Source organism: Tachyglossus aculeatus, chromosome 11, assembly GCF_015852505.1.
Source record: "Tachyglossus aculeatus isolate mTacAcu1 chromosome 11, mTacAcu1.pri, whole genome shotgun sequence".
NCBI classification, from domain to species: domain Eukaryota; kingdom Metazoa; phylum Chordata; class Mammalia; order Monotremata; family Tachyglossidae; genus Tachyglossus; species Tachyglossus aculeatus.
In genome coordinates, this window is record NC_052076.1 from 5,519,377 (window position 1) to 5,543,140 (window position 23,764).

Below are 23,764 nucleotides of genomic sequence, written 5' to 3' on the forward strand. Positions count from 1 at the left end.
ACAGTGACTTGTCCAGGGTCACACAACCGACAGTATCCAGGTCCTTCTGATTCCCAGGCCCACGCTCTTCCCAACAGGTCATGCTGTTTCTCTATCGAGTGTTACCTTAGTGTTTTTTTTTTCTGGTGGGGCTCACCGATCCAAAATGTTAACATGGCAGAAAAAGAGGCCGTATTTCTTACCTAGACTGCATCCAGCCTTTGGGCCACAGTGGCTTCACCTCCGTCTCCATAAACGTCTTGAGATAATCCTCCGCAGACTGGCTTTTATTTGGCTCTAGCTCATAGCATCCCAGTTTGATTTTGACGAGGTTACACAGCAAAGTCCTGAACGGAGAAAAGCCATCTTTTAATTGCAAAACCAAACCAGAGGCTGCCATTTGGACGTTTCAAGAAAGAGCCAGGTGACGTACTGAAGAGGGGAGTCCGTCTGATGCCAAGGGCAATCTATACCAACAACCATTAGAGACCTCCGAAATGCTAGTGCCGATTTTGATCTTGTCCATTCCACTGCCGGACCCTTCCCTGTCCGCTTGCCAAATGGAAAGGCTCTCGGTTTTAGGGATGGCGATTTTCTCTGGCAGTTTTAGGGAAAACGTCACTGTATGAGTAGCCCGGTGCCGGTACTCTTTTCAGCCCGGCCCTTTTCCAGTCAGGGGCCAAAATGGTAGGAAAGGAAGGAAACGAGCGGGCAGTGGACAGCTGGTATTCCAAAGGGTGCATTTCAGAGCGGCTGATGGACCGGCCTGAAGAAAGTAAAGAACGAAACACGGCACCACGTCCTGGCCCCCGGTGTTTATCTGAGCGGAGCCCCACGCTGTGCCCAAAATTACAGGGTCCGAATGATCATCACCAATCGTATTTATTGAGCGCTTACTATGTGCAGAGCACTGTACTAAGTGCTTGGGAAGTACAAATTGGCAACATATAGAGACAGTCCCTACCCAACAGTGGGCTCACAGTCTAAAAGTGGTCAATACTGGGAGAAAAAAATGATGCCAGCGGTAAGACATTTTAGTCAGAACCCTTTCTCCCTCTCCAACCCTTCTGTACTCTAGACCAAGTCCTTGACTTGGTGGGGAAGCGCCTCCAGAAACCGGGCGGCGGCTCGCCCAATTTGGGTCCCGATCCTGCTGACTTCGGGCATGGGCGAGTCCTACCTGATGGTGTCGTCCCAGTGGAATTTCTTTCTAGGCCCGGTGACCCGTTTCCCCGGCTTCTCGTCGTCATCCTCTTCGGAACCGTTTTTCTCTCGTTCCTCATCTGCCTGCTGCCTGGAAAATGAAACCGGGGTTTCTCTCAGGGGGTTTGCTTGCAACAGAGGGCCCAGAAGACTTTCAAAATCAGGGCCCAGGGGAAGGGCCTGCTGAGGAAGAGGAGGGTCTTTCTTCAGTTCTCATACATGCAAAGGGAAATAGGTACTCTCATCCTAAATGCAGAGAAGCAGGGAATGGACTATAGGCTCCTTGTGAGCAGGAAACATACCTACAATATCTGTTATATGATACTCACCCAAGCCCTTATTATAGTGCTCTGCACACAGTAAACGCCCAATAAATGCCATTGGCTGATTGATGGAGGTATTTATACAGGGTGCATTTTTTAATGGTATTTGTTAAGTGCCTATTTTGTGTCAGGCACTGAGGTAGATACAAATCAGTCAGGTCCGACACAGTCTGCCTCTCATGAGGCCGACAGCCTAGGTAAGAGGGAGGACAGCACCTGTATATATGTATATATGTTTGTACATATTTATTACTCTATTTATTTATTTTACTTGTACATATCTATTCTATTTATTTTATTTTGTTAGTATGTTTGGTTTTGTTCTCTGTCATCCCCTTTTAGACTGTGAGCCCACTGTTGGGTAGGAACTGTCTCTATATGTTGCCAATTTGTACTTCCCAAGCACTTAGCACAGTGCTCTGCACACAGTAAGTGCTCAATAAATAGGATTGATGATGATGATGATGATGACAGGGATTGAATCCCCATTTTACAGATGAAGGCGACTAAGGCCCAGAGAAGTGAAGTGACTTTTCCAAGGCCACCCACTGGACAAGTGACAGAGCTGGGATAATAATAATACTAATGGTGGCATTTATTAAGCACTAACTATGTGCAAAGCACCGTTCTAAGCGCTGGGGAGGTTATAAGGTGATCAGGTTGTCCCACGGGGGGCTCACAGTCTTAATCCCCATTTTCTAGATGAGGTAACTGAGGCACAGAGAAGTTAAGTGATTTGCCCAAAATCACACAGCTGACAACTGTGTGAGCCCCTTCCTTCCTCTCCCCCTCGTCCCCCTCTCCATCCCCCCATCTTACCTCCTTCCCTTCCCCACAGCACCTGTATATATGTATATATGTTTGTACATATTTATTACTCTATTTATTTATTTATTTTACTTGTACATATCTATTCTATTTATTTTATTTTGTTAGTATGTTTGGTTTTGTTCTCTGTCTCCCCCTTTTAGACTGTGAGCCCACTGTTGGGTAGGGACTGTCTCTATATGTTGCCAATTTGTACTTCCCAAGCGCTTAGTACAGTGCTCTGCACATAGTAAGTGCTCAATAAATACGATTGATTGATTGATTGATTGGCGGAGCCGGGGTCTGATCCCGTGACCTCTGACTCCGAAGCCCGGGCTCTTTCCACTGAGCCACGCTGCTTCTCTACTAATACTAATCTTGGTATTCGTTAAGTGCTTAGTATGTGCCAGGCACTGTACTGAACGCTGAGGAGGATGCAAGCAAACGGGGTGAGACCCCCCCAGGACCCAGGTCGGTGCTCTGCCCAACTAGGCAGCACTGTTTTGTGGGGCATGAGGACGGCCTCCCCGGAGCTAGAAGCCCGGACCGCAAGGTAAATGCGACGCTGCGGCCGGCCCGACCTGAAAAGGGACATACTTGGCATTCTTGGCTTGACTGCGGGCCTGACAATCCTCTTGATATTTGAACAGCTGCTCAGGCATGACGTTGCTCACAGCCACTTTCAGCTTTTGCAGGGGTTCCCTTAAACGATCATCCTGCAAAGGAAAGGAAAGGAAACTCAGATCAAAGCTTTCGATCCCGAGAATAAACTAACTACCCGCCTCCCCCCGACCCCAGTACCCCCATTCCGTCTTCTAGCACACTCCTCCCTTTTTGCATGGCATCTGTTGAGCGCTTACTACGTGTCAAACACTGTTCTGATACGCTGGGGTAGGTGCTGGTAAATTACGGCAGACACGGTCCCTGTCCCGCAAGGGGCTCAGACTCCAAGTAGCAAGAACAGCCCTTTTACGGCTGAGGAAACTGCGGCCCAGAGAAGTGAAGTGACTTGCCCAAGATTACACAGCAAGCAATTGGCAGAGCCAGGATGAGAACCCACCAGGTTCTTCTGATTCCCATAGGTCATGCTGCTTCTCTGAAAAACAACGAGCATCTCCTTGAAGAGAGCTTGTTCCTGATTTTGGAACTTGACCATTAATTCGCTGCTTAAATCCCCTCCAGCAGTTTCCCCAAATATTGGGAGGAAAAAAAAAAGGTTGGGGATAACAACACCTTCTTGGCTAACAGCTTAACTCCCAGTTCCACCTTCCCCGATGCCCTCCAACAGAACCAATCCATCACAGAACACTGAACAAAGCGCTTGAATGACACCCCAAAAGGACTTAGCCTGGCACCTAATAGCCCGCTTTTAAGGTCGACTACCTCTCTCCATGTGAAAGATGAGGATCGCGGTTCTTCTCCTTTGCAGTTGGAAGAGCTGAGTGGGACTGATCAAAGAACAAAAAGCCCAAACACAAAGAAACCGCAGCTCCTGCAGAAGGTGGCTATGTACAAGAGAGCAATGACGGGGTGGGGGAGAAAGGAGGCCCCCGAAGAGACATCTCCCAAACCGGGAGTCTTTCTGGGTGAGACGCAACACTGATAACTAGGGTACTGGTTAAGCGTTTAACTCTGGGTAAAGCACTGAACTGAGCGCTGGGGAAAATACAAGGTAATCAGATCAGACAGGGTCCCTGCCTCGCTCACAGTCCAACTCGTGGCCAAAAACTTTGGAGTCCAACTAGTAACCGGGAACCGATCTCAACCGAGAAAACGTGAATCACGCTTGGGCTACTGCTGGAGCTACCCCTGGGATTAGGGAGGGGTCCCTGACTGGTGACGACCACTGATCCTTGGGAGTTTTTTATACATGCTCTTCCTGACCCCAAGAGACGCCCTTTGAGGGGGTCACCATACCCACCGTTTGGAGGAGGGGCGCAGGGAACCTACTACAGGGAGTCCCGGCCTGGGGGTTGCAGCACAGAGCAGAGGAGAACCGATGCCATGAAAATTTTGCAATCTACCATTGTCAGCTCCGTCAGGAATAGTACGAGTGGCACTAATTACATTTACTAAGTACATACTGTGTACAGAGCCTTGTACTAAGCACTGGGAAAGAATACGCAGGTGGAAATAATTAGACATGGCCCTGGACCGAGTGGCACTAATTACATTTATTAAGTACGTACTGCGTACACAGCCGTGTACTCAGCACTGGGAAAGAATACGCAGGTGGAAATAATTAGACATGGCCATGGAATCTCTATTCACTGCTGAATTGTACTTTCCAAGCACTTAGTACAGTGCTCTGCAAACAGTAAGCGCTCAATAAACAGGACTGAATGAATGTAAGCCTCTTGTGGGCAGGGCTTGTCTACACCTACTCTTTAACAGTGTTCTTTCTCCAGTGCTTTTTTTTAAATGGTATTTGTCACACGCTTACTACTGTGACAGGTACTTTACGAAGCACTGGGGTAGATACAAGCTAATCAGATTGGACACAGTCCACGTCCCAGGTTGGAGAAGACAGAACAAGCTGATGTGGGCTGCTTTTTCATATCCTTCTCATGGCCCAAGGACTCAGTACAGAGCTTTACATGTGCTCTGCACAGAGTCAGCGCCCAATAAATATGATTGACTGAATGAATAAATGAGTACATATAGTAAGCACTCGATAAATACAAGCGATTGACTGATCTCCCCCACTGCCTGTGTGGGCTGTCTTAGCTCAGGTTCAACTTCGCCCAAGAGGGGGTGGGAACGTGGGGGCAAGAGACTTTTCCCATGAGGGAGACATTCTCCCTTCCACCCTGCTCCAACAATTTGTTTTTTTTTCCTGCCTCCATTTCCTGGTCTTCCAAAAACAGAGCACCACACCCTTTATCTTTCCACCTTCCCCACAGACAAGCTGAAAGAGCCGCATCTTGAACCGGAAACAAAAGCTGCGGAGAACTCCGAGCTCGCTGGAGGTCCGGCAAAATAAATCCAAGATCTTTTAGAGGTGCCTACCCCAGTGGTCCAGCCTCAAAAGGAGCAACTGAGAAAATGGGCGTCATTTGATTTTATCAACAGAAAAGTGATAGCAGCACCTCTCAGCTTTATGAGACCAGGGTGCATTCACCGTTTTCTTCCCCTCTCACAAAAGCATCCTCCCTGCACCTTAGTAAGTGCTTAAAAAAAATACTATTACTACTACTAAGGCCTGGAAATGTAGATTTTCCAGGAACGAGCTGGGATATAAGACCAGGCTGTGGGGAGGGAGATTTGCCAATGGTACGTTTCTGGAGTCACCGTGTTGGGGCTCTGAGAAGCCAAGGGCCTACGGTCTGGGATGGGGCTTTAAGAAACCCCTTCAAGGGCCGGGGGCTCACCGGGAATGAATTACATCCACCGCACTGATGGGAAAATTGATTCTTTTTTCCCTTTGCCGTCAGAAGAATCGGCATCAATGGGAAGCGATCACAGTAGCCCGACGTCAAAAAAACCAAATACCTGAAGGTCGATTACGGGTCGCACCGGCTAACTTTTTGTTTGTTTCTATAGTATCTGTTAAGGGCTTACTATGTACTAGGCACTCTATTAAGTGCTGGGGTAGAAACAAGCTAATCAGACTGGACTCAATCCCTGTCCCACACGGGGCTCACAGTTTTCATCCTCATTTTACAGGTAAGTGAAGCACAGAGAAGTGACTTGCCGAAGGCCACCCAGCAGGCAAGTGGTGGAGCCGGAATTAGAACTCAGGTCCTCCAAGACCCCGGCCTGGGCTCTTTCCACTAAACCACGTTGCTTCTAACTGTGCCTGAGTCTTAATTTCCCGCCTCTCCCAAACCACCGCTCGCATCTTTCCGCCGGCCTCCCCGACATGGCTTCGCCAAACCACATCTGAGGACCTCCTTATAAGCCACCTCCCCCGGGAAGCCTTCAGGCCACGCCATCCCATCAGTCAACCCGACCCTCACGCCATCGCCTCCTCCCAGTCACCCTTTTTATACCCACCACCCACACCTGACTGTGGTCTGTTCACCAATTAATGCCAGTTACCAGAGGGTAAGCTCCTCCCGGACAGGGAGAAGATGAGAAAACCACGGTAAAGGGAAGTCGGGTGACTCGCCCAGGATCACGCGGCAAGACAGTGGAGCGTGACAAAAACCCGGAATCTCCCGACTCCGAGCCTAGTGATCTTTCCGTCGTCGAGACGACTACTTTCAACTGCAGTTCCCGCCTTAGGGATCGCCCTTCCGCCAGCACAGGCCCCGTCTGAGAAGCCCAGTGCTGTAGTAATATCATCGCTCTCCTCCCTCCTCTTACCTGGACGTTAAGGTGTAGCTTTTTGAGACGTTTTACTAGTGAGTCTTTATTAAACGGGACAAAAGCCTCGAGGTGAGAATAGACTCCACCGCGGATGGCTGGCCTCAGCTCCTGTAACTGCAGCTCGATACTGACAAAAAAACAAGAAACGCTAAGCAGGGGGACGGCGGAATTTCTGGGAGACTCTGCTGAAATCTAAGCGAGCCCCCTGCGGCGGAAGCATCCTCAACTGTGCGGCGGGAGCGTTTCTGCGAGTGCTAGCCTATTTCATCATCATCATCATCATTAATCGTATTTATTGAGCGCTTACAACGTGCAGAGCACTGTACTAAGCGCTTGGGAAGTACAAACTGGCAACATATAGAGACAGTCCCTACCCAACAGTGGGCTCACAGTCTAAAAGGGGAAGACAGAGAACAAAACCAAACGTACTAACAAAATAAAATAAATAGGATAGATATGTACAAGTAAAATAAATAGAGTAATAAATATGTACAACCATATATACATATATACAGGTGCTGTGGGGAAGGGAAGGAGGTAAGACGGGGGGATGGAGAGGGGGACAAGGGGGAGAGGAAGGAAGGGGCTCAGTCTGGGAAGGCCTCCTGGAGGAGGTGAGCTCTCAGCAGGGCCTTGAAGGGAGGAAGAGAGCAAGCTTGGCGGAGGGGCAGAGGGATTGGGGGCATTCCAGGCCCGGGGGATGACGTGGGCTGGGGGTCGATGGCGAGACAGACAAGGAGTAAGCTCAAGATCTCAACATACCACCCAGGAACAACCTGACTTCTTCAAGCCCCAAGGCCTCAGTAGACAATTATCAGAAATCACTTCTGTCCACTACTCTTATGCTTAAAACCATCATAGGCTGCTTAAAACCATCATAGGCTATTTCCACGGAGGGGGCCTTAAAAGTGCTGGAGGCACCTTTTGAGCCAAGGGAAGGGCGCTGAGCGGACAGCGGGAAACGGATGATCCGGAACTAACTGGGCCCGGGGGGGCCTCTGCCCGACTTGGCAGTTTGGCGAGGGGCAGGCGCGACGGGGCTGGGAAAGCAGTCCCTCGCGACGCTGTTCGACTCGCCGGCGGGAGCGGGTCTGACCTCGCCTTACCGAGCAGTGACAGGTAAAACGGACTCCTAGAGTCACCACACAGCCAGGGAGAGCTCCACTCCTGTGGAGGAAGTCTGGAAAGGACCAGATACAAAGCCGGGGAGGGTCCGCACATACCGGCCCCAACTTCTGCACCCGTTTCTTTTCGTGAGTTAACCAGGCCAACACAGGTACCCCACTGATGCGAACTCTGGCTGCCATCCCCAGGGAAGCTGTTTACGCCGACGGGTGTGAAATATTTATCACAATATCAGGGGGCGAGTGCTATCTAATGGCCATGTCGATAGGGTCTGTCGATTTAGGTGAAGCCCACGAAATCGCCGACTCGAAGATATCGGGCGCTACAGGAAAACCAGCTTTTTTCTGAAAAGGAGCCTCCATTTTGACTGCACTGGTTACCCCAGGTGCGACCTGCATTTCAGTCCAAAGCAACTGGTCGTCATTTCTCATCTGAAATAACACAGTGTATAAATGACGCCACCAGCGCTTCTCAAAATGGCGTTAATGATGCAACTCACGTCGGTGAGGGTATTTCCTAGAAATAGAAATTCTCCGTGGACGGGGGAAGGGAGGGTACTCCCGTTTGCCGATCACGATGTATGTGGTTGTGAGGACCGCTCTCTGGGCTGTTGGAAGGGAGGATGGGAGACGTCCCGGGATCGGTTTAATGCGGGTGGGTTGCCTCTTGTGCTTCTTTGGTCAAAGTTAAATCCAACCCTATGAAGAATGACCACCCCGACCACTAATCAGCTCGACGAGAAGCCACCTGTCCCCGACACACACCTAAGACACGATGTCCACGTTTAGAAATCTCCTGCAATCGATGCACTAAAGTGGTCGCCATTCGAAGGTCACAGACACGGAAGACTGCTTGGACTTGAACTCCTTTCCTACAGTGCATGCGGACAGACTACCCTCCTTACGGTGGTTCCCGCTGCGATTCGAAAAACCTGTCGTTTCAGTTTTTATCCTACAATTTAAATCTGCCCAAAGTCTCCGACTCGATGCCCACGAGCCTCTGAGTCTGCGCCGTTCCCCAGCGAGCCCGGGGAAAGGGAAGTCAGAGCTAGTGGTCTCGTCCCCGGCCCAGATGCCGGGTCCAGGCTCCCAAGGGAGGAGTACGATGGAGACGGAAGAGGATTCCGGAGCAAGGAGGGGGGACCCTACACAGATTTAACTCTTCTCCGGAGGCCTGGTCGCCTCTGTGTGTTCCTCACAGCCTTGTCTTCTGTCCTCTGCCAATCCCTCTCCCTGCCTCAGTCCAGCGAGCATTCCAGGAAGTGTTGGGAGTGGAGCAGAGCTCATTCCAAAATCCCCCCTCTGCATACTGCTTTGCAGAGATAGAGACTCCCCAGTCGACAGCGCCAACCGGCAGGGAGTTCTACCTCACGACTGCCCTGGATCCCTCTTGCTGAAGCGAAGCTTCACTGCCCATTTGCCCGACAGGAGTCTGAGAGCTCAAGCGTTAGAGAAGCAGAGGGCAGCATCCCGAAGAGCCCCAGCCGGTCCGGAAGCGGCAGGATCTGACTGGCAGCCGGAGTTCACAGGAAGTGAAGGGAGCTGGGAATTCCTCCTCAGCTTGCCACACATCCTAAGCTGGACCACCTAACCCCGCAGAGCCTCGACTGACGAGGACAAACCAATGCAATCTGCCAGGGATCTGGAACCAAAGAAGTAAATTACTTACTCCAGTAGCATGTTGTTCACATCCTGTGTGAAGAATTTTTTCCTACCTTCTTCATCAAACAGCTTGGCGGCCTAGACAACGCACCACAGTTTGAGGTTAAAATGCACTCTTTGTGGAACTGTCGCAAAGAACTGCTATAGTGAGGTGAAGAGAGGCCAGAGCCGACAGAACCTGCAACTCAGATGCCCCTCCTGTCTTCTCTAGCTCCCCGCTAATCAAAGCAAAATGGCTTCGGAACAGAAGGGATTCCTTTCCATAAAGTTTCTAACGAACTCTTGATGAAAATCCTCATGCTGGATGCCCTGGCAGTCTCACAAAAGCTTAGTTTTTAAGTGTGGATCTTGGGGGAAAAGACGAAATGGATGAAATGGACGGAAGTCAAGCAGGAGGAATGGAAATGAACATGCTAAAGTCAAGGGGACTTTAGTGAACTCTCCTACCCAGACTTTTCTGGGGCAGCCACGCTCGTCTGGTAAATCCAGTCTTTCAGCCATAGTATTTCTGTTTGCACATAAACTCCTATATTAGAAACCTGAAAATAGGACCTGGGACGCACGAGAGGATGGCACCCAAAACTCCAGAATTCATTTTGGAGAATTTGGGGGTGGAGAGCAAACTTGAGCCCACTGTTGGGTAGGGACTGTCTCTGTATGTTGCCAACTTGTACTTCCCAAGCGCTTAATACAGTGCTCTGCACACTGTAAGCACTCAATAAATACGATTGATTGATTGATTGACTGATTGAGTCCTGGGGGCAGCTCTCTGGGGTGTTGCAGCGGCAGCCAGAGCAGAACCAGCCTGTCTCCGGGGCACTGGCCATCCCTTGCTCCCGGCTACGGCGGCCAAAGGTAGACTGCACCTTTATATATTATATGTGTATATGTTTGTACATATTTATTCCTCTATTTTATTTGTACATATTAATTCTATTTATTTTATTTTGTTAATATGTTTTGTTCTCTGCCTCCCCCTTCTAGACTGTGAGCCCACTGTTGGGTAGGGACCGTCTCTAGGTGTTGCCAACTTGTACTTCCCAAGCACTTAGTACAGTGCTCTGCACACAGTAAGCGCTCAATAAATACGACTGAACAAATGAACAAACGAACTGCACTTGCAATCCTTTTCCAAGCCCAGCGGAGTCAGTGACGAAGGGCTTCCCGCTCGAGGTCTTCAGACCTCCGTTGCCAACAGCTAGGGTCGGGGGTGGGAAGGGAGTGGAAAACACGGAACGTTTTTCCTCTCTTTGCTGGCAACCCCACCCATCAGAGCTGGGTGATCCGTCACCCCAAGAATCGGGCAAAGCTAGTAGGAAGTTAAGGGTGGACCCACAGGGGCGTGAATACGAATGCGGAATAAACCACCCCCCAAAATACAAAAGCTCCCCAAATCTTCCCAAATGCATGTCTGAGCATGGGTTTGCTTGCAACTGTGTGGGTTTATCCACTGTTTCACATGATCCTCACCATTTCTATTCTAAACCAGAACACAAAAAGAGAACGTACACGCATGTGTGCACTCTCTCTCTCTCACTCGCCCCCTCCCCCAACTCCTCCACACCCCCACGGGATCGGTGTTAGTATTCAAAAGTGGTGCTACTGAGGGTGGCAATTTATCCAGCACACCAGTGAGGCTGGAAATACATTCATTTACTGATTCAGCTATTTTGTTCTGCTCTATCTGTACCATTTCCTGCCCTACTCTTGTGCTCCTCTTGCTTCCACTTTGATATTTTTTTTGGGGGGTGTGTGTGTCGGGGGGCCGGAGGGGAGACTGTAAACTCCTTCAGGGCGCAGAATGTGTGTTCTGTTTCTCTTGTACTCGAGGTCGAGTGTTTAACACGGGCTTAGCTCTCAATAGGCACACAAAAAATACTATGGATTGCCTAATTGAAAGACAGATAATATGCATTATTATCCCCGTCTATGCCTACATTTAAATCTTCCTCGCTGGGTCGCGGCTTTTGTGATTTGAAGCTCCTGGCGCTGTTTCTGCGTTACCTTTTGCTCTTCCAATCATGCCAGAGCCTCTGCCTAAAAGGACCACCCCAAGCTGGGAAAACACAATCTTTTAAGACCCTAGCACACCAAAAATCGCTCAAGCGGACTTCTGGACTCCTCCTCAAATGCCCTCCTTAACTGACCCGTTTCCTTGGGAGGGGAATAAACCACCCTGCCAGTATCAGCAGACACTTAGGTGTCAAAGAAATCGCCTAAAAGGATGCTGAAACGGTGTCACTCTCCGACCGACGCAAATTATTTCCCAGACCCTGAAGGCACCTTGAAGGGGGGGCATAGGCATCGTCTCCCTCAAGGATACAAAGCCAGTCCCCTCTTTCCCTTCACCAAATTCCTTACAAGGTGTCAAAGAAATCGCCTAAAAGGATGCTGAAACGGTGTCGCTCTCCGACCGACGGGAATTATTTCCCAGACCCTGAAGGCACCTTAACACGGGGGCATAGGCATCGTCTCCCTCAAGGACACATACCCAGTCCCCTCTTTCCCTTCGCCAAATTCCTTAGAAGGTGTCAAAGAAATCGCCTAAAAGGATGCTGAAACGGTGTCGCTCTCCGACTGACGCGAATTATTTCCCAGATCCTGACGACACCTTAACACGGGGGGCATAGGCATCGTCTCCCTCAAGGACACAAAGCCAGTCCCCTCTCTCCCTTCACCAAATTCCGGCTTGCCACAGGTCTACCCCTAGTCAGGCTGTGAAGTCCAAGCAGAGAAGCCCTTGCCCAGCCATAAACCTTCGGAGACCGGGCCTTCTGCAAACCTGTTACTGCTAGGTGTGGGAGCGGGGGCTGTTGCAGAGAGATGCCTGTGAAATAACAGGGCTTACCAAAATGGCCTCTAAATCCTTCCTTCCTGGGAGATACCACCATGACCAAAATGGGAGTATCCCGCTCATCGGCGATGAGAGAGGTGCTGAAGTCTAACAGCACCAAGCTTTCAGTATTACCTACTCTCGTCCTCAAAGCCAAGGTGTAGTGGAGGTCAGTATATTCTCATTTTCAAGCATCACTGGGCATTTTTCTCTCTCTTCTCCCCCCTTCCCCAACAGCGAAGCTAAGCGGGGAGTAAATTAAGCAATGGCTTGCGCCTCCCCAGAGTCCTGTTGCCAAAGCAGGAGCACTCCAGGCTGATGAAATATCAGCATAATTAGCCAAGCCAGCTGGAGAGGACCGGAGCAGCTCTTCCCTCTCTGCCTTTGAGAACTAGATGGGATTCGGGGGGGTGGGGTGCGGTTTGCAGGTGTTCCCAGCAGATTTATCATAGAGGAATTCCAAACTCTCAAGACCAGGAATTTGGATCCAGAGCAGTATCTTACGATTGCACTCTTGACGCTTGCTGAGGCCACGACTATGATTCCATTCCCGTCTCTGAAACCGCCATGTAACTATAAAGCTGTCTGTGGAACTTGTCGGGGGCAGGAGGGCACAATCTCTCACCCCGCTGCATACCTCCTACTTCCACCACCTTGGGATTTGTTAATGAGGGCTGACATATCTCCTCAGACTCCCTCGGGAAGTGGAGAACTGAGGGACGGGGAACGGATCCCAGGGAGGAGGGCTTAGCGTAAGCACAGAGCAAACGGCAGCTACCATTTAACATGCAGTAGCACGGACTTCAGGTCATCAAAATTCTGCTTCTATCATTGCTCCCTGGCTTAAAACTGACTCGCACTCCTTGGGGGCAAGGATCGCTTACCGACTTTATTGTATTGGGCTCTCCCAAGTGTTTAGTACAGCGTGCCGCACACGGTACGTGCTCAATAAATAAATACCAATGATTGACTGCATCACTAAACAGGGTTAGAGATATTTTCAGAGCTGGCCCCCAAATCGATTAACTTTAGTTCCCATCTCAGGGATGGCTCTGAATAAACCCATCGAAATGTGTTGGGATTTTGGGGATGCCACCCGATCCCAGTTTCCTCCATCCCCTTGCAGCGGGCTGATGCCTGGACCAGCCTGGGCACTTCGGTTCAGGGCCGGCCAGGAGTCAGACGATGTTATTTTAAGGGGCCCTGGTGCCAATGACAGGCCTAACCACCTGGTAAGGTGGAACCCTTATTGTCTTTGGGCATTGCAGTCTGGCAACAAAGGTAGGGTCCTTCTGGAAAATTGAAAGAATCAAACAATTTTCAACAGAAGAATGTACCCAAAATATTGGTACATTCTGGCCTGACTCCCAAGTTCATGTTCCATCCACTAAACCATGCTGTTTCCATCCGATGTACCAAATCGTGCTGCTCTGAACAAAAATGGCAACACTGAAGGGTTTCTGAAGGCAACACTCCTTCCTGGGCTCAACTCTCAGCACAGGGGCCGATCACCCGCAATACGGATGCCTCGTCTCTAAAGCACCAGCGGTAATTGAGAACCTTGAAATAAAAAAGGACGGGAACGTGACACATGGAAGAAAAAGTAATGGAACAGGAGCAGTCCCTGGGAAGTTTTTTATCAGCCTAAAATCCCAAGTAAAGCCCCGGATCAAGAGAAGCGAAGAACAGAGAGAGCCAGGGAACCACTTGGTCACCGCCTGGAAATACACCAAACTTTACACACCTGCCAGTCGAGGCCAACAGCGTCCATCCATACATTTTGCCATTCAACATTCCTGCTATTTGGAAAAAAGTTAACAAAAAGAAAAAAACAAAACAATAACCCACCCAACCTGGCTTTTTCCTCTCTTTCTGCACTCCCCACCCCATCCCCATGAGGACAAATAGAGCGTACAGTTAGTCACTCTCAGCGTTTCCTTTTTTCAACTAGCGTTCCAATCAGCCGCTTGCTGGAGAGAAAGAAAGATCTCCCTCCCTGGCCACCCCCCAAGTGAAATAACCAAGAGGAAAAGAAAGAAGAGACGACGACAAAGGACGGATTTATCATTCCGCGTTCCTCTAAACACCGGGCTCAGAAATCTTTTGACGGCTCTCGCTCCGATCGGAGCTAGTGAAACTTGTCAGAGGAAAGAAGCCAGTGGCCAAAGCAGGAATCTCGCTGCTTGGGCCGAGGTTGCCAAACAGGGTTCCCCATCCCCGCGACTTCACGGATGGAGGGCGAGGTGAACGGTGCTGGCCAACGGAGCCGGAACCCAACTCCCAACTCCACAGGCGATGTCTGGTCTGACCCCCGAGGCGGCCTGTTGGGACCCCCGGGGATGACTCTAGAGAGTTTGACAGGCCACTCTCGCTGAGCGGCCTCAAAATTATTACGTCGACTCCAGGAAAGGACCATCTCAATCAGGAACTCTCTCAGATCCTGGCAGTGGCAAAGGCTAATGAGCTTAATAATAATAATAATGATGATGGCATTTATTAAGCGCTTACTATGTGCAAAGTACTGTTCTAAGCGCTGGGGAGGTTACAAGGTGATCAGGTTGTCCCATGGGGGGCTCACAGTCTTAATCCCCATTTTACAGATGAGGCAACTGAGGCACAGAGAAGTTAAGTGACTTGCCCAAAGTCACACAGCTGGCAGTGGGCGGAGCCGGGGTTTGAACCCATGACCTCTGACTCCAAAGCCCAGGCTCTTTCCACTCTTAAGCAGTCCTTGGTTCCACTCTTGGGAAGCTGTGAATGGAAGTCGGGGCATTAAAGAGAAAACCACATTCCAACGGCAGCCAGGGAGCTTTCCATCTCAGAAGTGGAGCGACAAACTCCATCTTTCTGAAAAACCGCTTCCCACTCGAAAACCTCTGCCGGCTAACCGTCCAGCTCCTAATCAAACAGAAACTCATTCCCGTCGGCTTTAAGGCGCTCTGTCAGCTCCCTTCCCTATCTTACCTCGCTGATCTCCTTACTACGATCCAATCCGGCACCAACCGCACTCTCTGCACCAAGACCTCATCTATTCCGCCGCTGACCCCTTGCCCACAACCTCCCTCGGGCCAGGAACTCCCTCCCGCTTCATATTTCATAGTCCGCCATTCTTCCCAACTTCAAAACCCTCCCCAAATCCCATCTTCTCCGAGAGGCCTTCCCTGAGCACCCATTTCCCTTCCCCTTTCTCCCTGTTGCTTCGCCTGAGCATTTGCACAGTCCCCCCAGCCACACCACATTAAGGTACATATTCTTATCCTCTATTCCCCCCCCCGCCGCCCCATAATTGATTTTAATAGGTCTGTCTCCCTCCAGGGAGTGTAAGCATCTTGTGGGCAGGGAGCATGTCTACTAACAATATTTTACTGTGCTTTCCCAAGCACTTAGTAAAGTGCTTCGTGCGCACAGTAAGTGCTCAATAAATAGCACGGTTTGACTGATTTCCTGAATGCCCTGACTTCTCACACTCCCCACCTCCTTCTTCTTCCTGGAGTCTCTGGGAAGGTAAATACCAGGCTGTATATTAACCCTACTAAGCAAGGCCTAGGTCACCTGATAAAAGGCAATCAATCAATGGTGTTTATTGAGCGCTTACTATGTGCACAGCGCTATACTGAGCACTTTGGAAAGTACAATTCAACAGAATTGGCAGGTACGTTCCCGGCCTGTAACAAACTTACAGTCTAGAGGGGGAGGCAGATGCTGATATGCATGAATAATTTATAAATCCAGGAACTAGTTCTCTGGAGCAGACCAGAAGAGGAAAACCACAAAATGGCAGACCTGTATCAGCACGGGACAGGAAGGGATTGAGGCAATTTTAAGATCATCATGCGGGTGGAATATCCTAAGATATAACTAGGATCTAACATAAAAATGGCATCTTTAAGTTCTTTTTGACAACGGCGCCTATCAAACGCTATCTGGCATCGGCTCCATTCCACCTCACGTGCTATTATTGTTTCACCGTTTTGGCAGGCAGCAGGTATTAACGTCAATTTTCAGCATAGCTTTTGACTTTTAAAATGGACGGCTCGTTTTTAGGCAACCCCAACACTCGAAGAAATGTTTGCCAAACTGTGGTGATTTGTATCAGGCTAAGCTTGAGGTTGGCAACCTTATTCTCCAAGGGTAACAGTCTATTTTGTCATTTCCTTCAGGAAGGCGATTTCTTTTCTCCATTACTTTCTGAAAAATCAGGTTTCTCATCTCCTACTCTTATTATTTCTAATTCATTCATTAATTCATTCATTCGTATTGAGTACTTACTACTCAGGAACTTCTGCGCCATTTGGATTTGAGCCAGCTGGATCCGATTCCTGCTACTCAATGCCCACAGAAACTATTGACGGGTTTCTAATTAATCAGTTGTATTTATTGAGCTCTTGCTGTGCACAGTCCACTTGGGAAGGGACAATGGAGACTCATTTTAAGATAAACATTGCTTTGACCTTCATCCCGTGATACCCCAAACGGGAATCTTATCCCGGATGAGCGGTGCGCACTTAGCTATTGGTTATTTGGGGGCCAACGGCTGGGAAAGAGAGAGACGAACTTCCTTAAATTTAAATTCTAACGAGACCACCAAACTGAAAAGGAATATTTTTATCTTTCTCCCATCCTCTAGATTAAGTTCTTTGTGGGCAAGGAACGTGTCTACCAACTTTGCTGCATTGGACTACTGCAAATCCAGGGTTACTGAGCGCATTTTCTCCACCTGGGACATATTTCCGAAGCTCCTAACATGACACACACCTTCGCGGATCTCCAACAATCGTCGACCGATGACGGCGGCTGGGCCTCACCTCCTCTCTCCCACCTTTCCCGCCTCTTTCAGCTTCTAACTTTCACAGTCTTGCTACAGCTTTGACTTTTCAGTGGCTTCTATTTCTTTCCTATCTGTTCCTCTGCGTTTGCCCTCTTTCGCTCTCCACCCACCCCGCACCTTCCCATCGATTTTTCCCAAGAAATATCCCAGCTTCCACCTCCGTCTGCTCATTCCTGGAATGGACCACGGGTGCTGGCGGCAGTTAGGGTCAAAGGGCACGCCTTCCCCCGGGACCTCTTCTAACACCACTCCCCTCCCACACATCTCTCCCACCGGCCCCACCAGAAGATTCAGTTTGTTGTTATTGGCCTCGCCCTCAAACCCTACATTTAGTACAATACCTGGCACACAGTAAAGGGCTTAGCAGATGTCATTTTTTTAAAAAAAGTTCTAAAACATGCTTGCCGCAGGCCGGACTTGGGCAGGGAATGGGTGAAAGCAGGGAACCCAAAGAGATTTTGTACGATAAACTGCAATCTGTATACTCCACACGTCCTACCTGTCAACTACACCACTGAATAGAGGTTAGACGCGGAAAAGGGGTGTGGGGAATATAAGCGACTTATTTAACCGTCCAAATGGGGTTATGGAAAAGAGATCCAAAACTCCAGAACATTTTTCATCCTTGATCCTCCTCCATCTTGGTTACTAGCTCCCAGCATATTCCTCAATATCCTCTTTGCCTTCTAGGATTTAGCACACACCTGGTTTGGCTCTGGGACTCCCGGGCCTTTCGGAAAGAGCTCCTTATGGGCAGGGAACACGTCTCCTGACTCTGCTCTATTACGCTCTCCTGAGTGCTTAGTGCAGTGCTCTGTACCTAGCAAGCGCTCAATAAATACCACTGACTGCTTTAGCCCAGAACTGGGAGACGGGCGGGGGGTGGGGGAGACGCCCAGGTTCTAGCCCCAGCTCTGCCACCGATGTTCTGTGTGACTGTGGGTAAAGTTATTTCCTCTTCTGACCTTGGGTTTCCTCGTCTGCACAATGGGGAGAGTGCATACCCTCTCTCCCTAGCTGGCAGATCACCAGCCCAAAATGGGACAGTGACTGTGTTTAAACTCATTCTCCTGTACCTACCCGGGCGCTGAGCACGGTGGGCTTAAAAATACCCAACTTATGGCCCATCTACAACTGGAGGGTGTGAGGGGGGCCCTTCTTCTTCTCCCAAAATGGAATGATGTCCCTGTCAAGGCTTCGAGTCACCACGGTTTCGACTCCCAACTACATTCAAGGTGACACCTGTATCGTGAAGCAAGTAAGCCCGTTTCTAGACGGTAAACTAGTTACGGGTAGAGAATGTGACTACTAATTCTGTTGTACTGTACCCTCCCAAGTGCTTAGTCCGGTGCTCTGCACATAGTAAGCCCTCAATACACACCACTGATTGACTGATTGACCGAATGACGTATCATCTCACGAACTCAAGCTGCTCAGAGCTTCTTATTTTCTCTCTACGCAGCTCCCTCTGTTCTTGGCTCTCGTTTGGCACTTCCAAACGAGAAACCTCGGAATCCCTGAACTCTTCACCGTCCTTTGCTCCCCACAGCCAGTCTGAGTTTGCCTTCCCCAGGTATCCCATAACCACCCACTTCCTCCCGGCCCCTGAAGGTAACGGCGGCTCTATAAAATGCCAACCCCAAACAGCAGATTCTCTTCCACGATCTCTAAACCCTCCATCTTAATTCAGCCCTACCGCTAGTAATTCTGACAGGAATAATTCAGTCTAGCCGATCTGCTCAGAACATTTCCCGCTCACGATCTAGTTATTCTTAGAAACGGCTCTCAATTTTTCATCCCTCTATTAATGGGGAGCTATTTCCGGGATCGGCGAGCCCATCTCTTTGGCGGGGATGGGGAGGAGGAAGAGCACAGCCATTTTCCAGTCTTCTGGATAAAGACCCGACACGGAGCTTCCCGACAGCGATACCGACAATCGCCTATCCTTGGCTATAAATGCTCTCCTCTTCAAACACCCTCTCCTGAAGACCAATCCTTGGCACCTGAAAGAAAACCCGGCCCTCCGGAGAGTCTTCTACTCTTCGGGCCTAGAGGAAAGAGCGAGGACCCGGGGGTCGGAGAACCTGGGATCTGATCCCGGCTCTGCCATTCCTCTGCGCTGTGACCCTTCACTGGGCCTCAGTTTCCTCAACTGTAAAATGGGGAGTCAGTCCCTGTTCTCCCTTCTACACAGACTCGTCCGACCTGGCCATCTAGCATCTACTCCAGCGCTCAGAACAGTGTTTGTCGCCGAGGCAACGCCTAACGGATACCACAACCAGTACAGAAAAATCCCGTCTTCCAAGCGACCGGAGGAAGCGGAACGTCGGCAAAGAAACGGAGTCGCTTTCCGTGGAGCCGTCTGGGCTGGGGCACTTACCGCGCGGAGGTCCTCGATGCGTTTCTCGAGGAGAACGGGCAGGCCTTCCGGGAGGCTGGGGACCAGCTTGGGCATCGGGACCTGAGCGGTGGGAGGGGGCTGGGCCGCGCTGCCGTTCTCGCCCCCGGACTCAGACACGGGGCTGCCATTCGAGGTGGCATCCAGTAGCCGGTCGAAGTCGAGGTCTCCCAGCATCTCCAGGGCAGACTCGGCTTCCTGCAGGAGTTCGTGCTCGTTTGTGCTCCCGAAAATGGAGAGGACGGGGTCGGGGCTCGTGAGGTTTAACTCGGAGGCGTCGTGGCCCAGGGGGGTGGCGGAGGTGGCCGCGACGGAGGGAGATTTACTCAGGGCGGAGGGCACCACAGTCACGGCCTCTTTCGGGGCAGAGTCTCTCTTCCGTAACGCTTCTTTCTCTTTATGAAATTTTCGGATCATGGCGGCCAGAGAGAAAGAATCTTTATAGAGTTTCTTCTTCTTCTTTTCCGACTTGTGCGAGTTGAGGGCTAGAACTCTGAAAAGAAAGGAGGCTTCTGTAAGGCTCAGCCATCAGCAGGGAAAAGAAAGGAGGCTTCTGTAAGGCTCAGCCATCAGCAGGATTGTAATCCTGCTCATCATAACGATAGTCTGATAGGTGCTTACTACGTGCCCAGCACTGTACATACAATATAAGCAGATGAGACCATCCTTGTCCCACACCAGGCTTACAGTGTAAGGGGGAGGAAGAGCAAGTATTTTCTCACCATCCCACAGATGAGGAGGCGGAGGGAAGTTCTGTGACTTGCCCAAGTTATATCAACTGGCAAAGTCAGAATTCGAACCCAAGACCTATTCTTCCCAGACCCTCTTCTTTTCCAGTGCTGTTCCTTTCCAAGGCTACCTTTAACAGTTGAAGAGTGCACGTATATGTGTGCGTGAGGGGTGCTTATACCCATTCCCGCTCCCCTCTTCCTCCACTCTCATCCCCACCGTGACATGTTTTAGTGGTAATGATAATAGTAGCATTGGTTAAGCGCTCGCTGTGTGTCAAGCTCCGTTCTAAGCGCTGGGGTAGATAGAAGCTAATCAGATTGGCTACAGGCCCTGTCCTACATGGGGCTCACAGTCTCAATCCCCATTTTTACAGCTGAGGTCACTGAGGAACAGAGAAGCTGAGTGAGTTGCCCAAGGTCACCCAGCACACAAGTGGCAGAGCCGGGATTAGAACCCAGGTCCTTCTGACTCCCAAGCCTGTGCTCTATCCCTTAGGCCGTGCTGCTTCCCCTAGTGGGACGGAGGGAACACCCCCAATCCAGGGAGGAACCCCTCCCCTCTTGTTGCCAACAAGTACAAGTTGCCAACTTGTACTTCCCAAGCGCTCAATAAATACGATTGAATGAATGAATGAATGAATCTCCGCCCAAGGGCTCCTGAGACTTCCACTGCCCCGGACTCGGGAGAGTCTTATTCCGACGGCTTTTAGGAAGCGGAATGAGCCGAACGTGAACGAGGAAGACTAGACATTTTCCGATTGGGCTCTTCTAGAGACCTGGTTCCACGCCGAGTTGGGGCAACCCGGTCAAGGATTAAAGTCATTAAAGCCAACCATGAAGCCATTAAAAGGGAATCCCCATCAAAGCCAGCTCTGCCAACGGCTGGCTGTGCTGCCTTGGGCAACTCATTTAACTTCTCTTTCCTCAGTGCTCCTGTTCTCCTTCCCAGTTAGACTGAAAATCCCAAGCGGGACAGGGACTGTGTGCAACCTAATTCACCTGTATCTACCCCAGAATAGGGTTCGACAGTGGGAAGCGCTTAACGAATACCATAAAAGCCGAGAGCCCATGTCAGCTGCACCCTCTCTGCACGGAAGAAATCATGCCTGTGATGCCCCCGCTTTTTGAGGCCTACCCCAGCTGTTTGGGAACTTTCATCTTCTGAGCCTTCTTCTCCTTTTCTCCTTCCTCTTTCCGCTTCCTCTTCTTCAGGCTGAAATCCTCTCCTTCTTTTATTTTGGAAACCTGTAAAAGGAATGCAAAATGCGTCTTACTCTTCAGCTGGAACCATCTCGATCACAGTTTCGCGGCCCGCCCCAGGCCGACGGGCCAGTCAACCGTGTTTATTGGGCGCTTACTATTGGTTTAGAGCCTTGGGTGAGAAGCAGTGTGGCCCGGTGGATACAGGAGGGGCCTGGGGGTCGGAAGGACTTGGGTTCTAATCCCAGCTTTGCCACGTGCCTGCCGTGTGACCTCGGGCAAGTCGCTTCACTTGTCCGGGCCTCAGTTTCCTCAGATTGTCAACGTGGAGTATGGACTGTGTCCATGCCCATTACCTTGTGTCTACCCCAGCACTTGGTGCCCGGTATATAGTAAACGCGCGCATGCACACGAACACAAACCTGGGTCCTGGGGCCGGAGGGGCGGCTCCATTAGAAGGGGGAGGCCTAACCGCTGCTCTCAAAAAGCTTCCTATCTAAAGACGGCGGCGAGAAAAACCCAACCTTACATAAACCCGTGCTGGAAACAAATAGACTGTGAGCCCACTGTCTCTATATGTTGCCAACTTGTACTTCCCAAGCGCTTAGTACAGTGCTCTGCACACAGTAAGCGCTCAATAAATACGATTGATTGATTGATAGAAATAAGCACAAATAGAACGGTCTTCAGTTATTTAAAATACCCATTCATGAAGGTGAACTTTCCATGGGCTATACGGACACCGGATAGGAACCTTGGGGAAATCGAACAAAGCGGAAGAGATCAATCGCTCCGGAGTATTTATTGAGCACCCGCTGTGTGGGGCACTGTATTAAGCGCTGGGGAGGGTACAATGCCACCAGACTGTGAGCACTGTGAGTGTTTAAGAAATAAAGGCACAATAGCTATGGACAGAAGTGCTGAAGGCCTTCCCAGACTGAGCCCCTTCCTTCCTCTCCCCCTCGTCCCCCTCTCCATCCCCCCATCTTACCTCCTTCCCTTCCCCACAACACCTGTATATATGTATATATGTTTGTACAGATTTATTACTCTATTTATTTATTTATTTTACTTGTACATATCTATTCTATTTATTTTATTTTGTTAGTATGTTTGGTTTTGTTCTCTGTCTCCCCCTTTCAGACTGTGAACCCACTGTTGGGTAGGGACTGTCTCTATATGTTGCCAACTTGTACTCCCCAAGCACTTAGTACAGTGCTCTGCACACAGTAGGCGCTCAATAAATACGATTGATTGATCGATTGATTGATAACTGGGGGAGATCTGCCCTGAGAGGGGAGCAAGCAGACTCCCCTGTGGTATAATAATGATAATAATTATTGTGATATTTGCTAAGTGCTTACTATGTGCTAGACACTGTTCTAAGCACTTGGGTGGATCCAAGCAAATCAGGTTGGACACAGTCCCTGTCACACATGGGGCTCACAGCCTCAATCCCCATTTTACTGATGAGGTAACTGAGGCCCAGAGAAGAAAGGTGTCCTGCCCTAGGTCACACAGCAGACAAGTGGCAGAGCCGGGATTAGAACACTGAGGTCCTGAGGGCAGCTCCCCACTTTGGAGAAGCCGTTGGGGGACTGTATATATGTATATATGTTTGTACATATTTATTACTCTATTTATTTATTTATTTTACTTGTACATATATATTCTATTTATTTTATTTTGTTAGTATGTTTGGTTTTGTTCTCTGTCTCCCCCCTTTTAGACTGTGAGCCCACTGTTGGGTAGGGACTGTCTCTATATGTTGCCAATTTGTACTTCCCAAGTGCTTAGTACAGTGCTCTGCACATAGTAAGCGCTCAATAAATACGATTGATGATGATGATGACTTCCTCTCTGTTCCCCTGATGAAACAGCTGAATGGAAAGAGCACGGGCTTGGGAGTCAGAGGTCATGGGTTCAAATCGCGGCTCCGCCAATTGTCAGCTGTGTGACTTTGGGCAAGTCACCTCACTTCTCTGGGACTCAGTTACCTCATCTGTAAAATGGGGGTGAAGACTGGGAGCCCCCCGTGGGACAACCTGATCACCTTGCAACTTCCCCAGTCCTTAGAACAGTGCTTTGCACATAGTAAGTGCTTAATAAATGCCATTATTATTATTTATTTATTATTCCCATTTTACAGATGAGGTAACTGAGGCACACAGAAGTGACTTGCCCAGAGTCACACAGATGACAGTTGGCGGAGCCGGGATTTGAACCCCTGATCTCTGACTCCAAAGCCCGGGCTCTTTCCACTGAGCCACGCTGCTTCCCCGACAGCATCCAACAGCATACTTCTGTCTGGATAGGACGTGGAGGGATGTCTTCTAGACTGTGAGCCCGCTGTTGGGTAGGGACC

At 49.9% G+C, this 23,764-nt stretch overlaps 1 protein-coding gene and 1 non-coding gene across 2 annotated transcripts in view; both read right to left on the reverse strand.

Annotated features, from left to right (window-relative positions):
* Window positions 1–23,764, reverse strand: part of UBN2 (ubinuclein 2) — an 86,116-nt gene that overhangs the window by 21,371 nt on the left and 40,981 nt on the right. Inside the window, 5 exon segments of the mRNA XM_038754458.1 lie at window positions 183–326; window positions 1,160–1,273; window positions 2,910–3,028; window positions 19,451–19,961; window positions 21,335–21,444. Of these exon segments, the coding sequence (XP_038610386.1) occupies window positions 183–326; window positions 1,160–1,273; window positions 2,910–3,028; window positions 19,451–19,961; window positions 21,335–21,444 (998 nt within the window).
* LOC119935444 lies at window positions 7,420–7,487 on the reverse strand. The gene has a single exon (XR_005453327.1). It is a non-coding gene; the product is annotated as a small nucleolar RNA SNORD75 (small nucleolar RNA).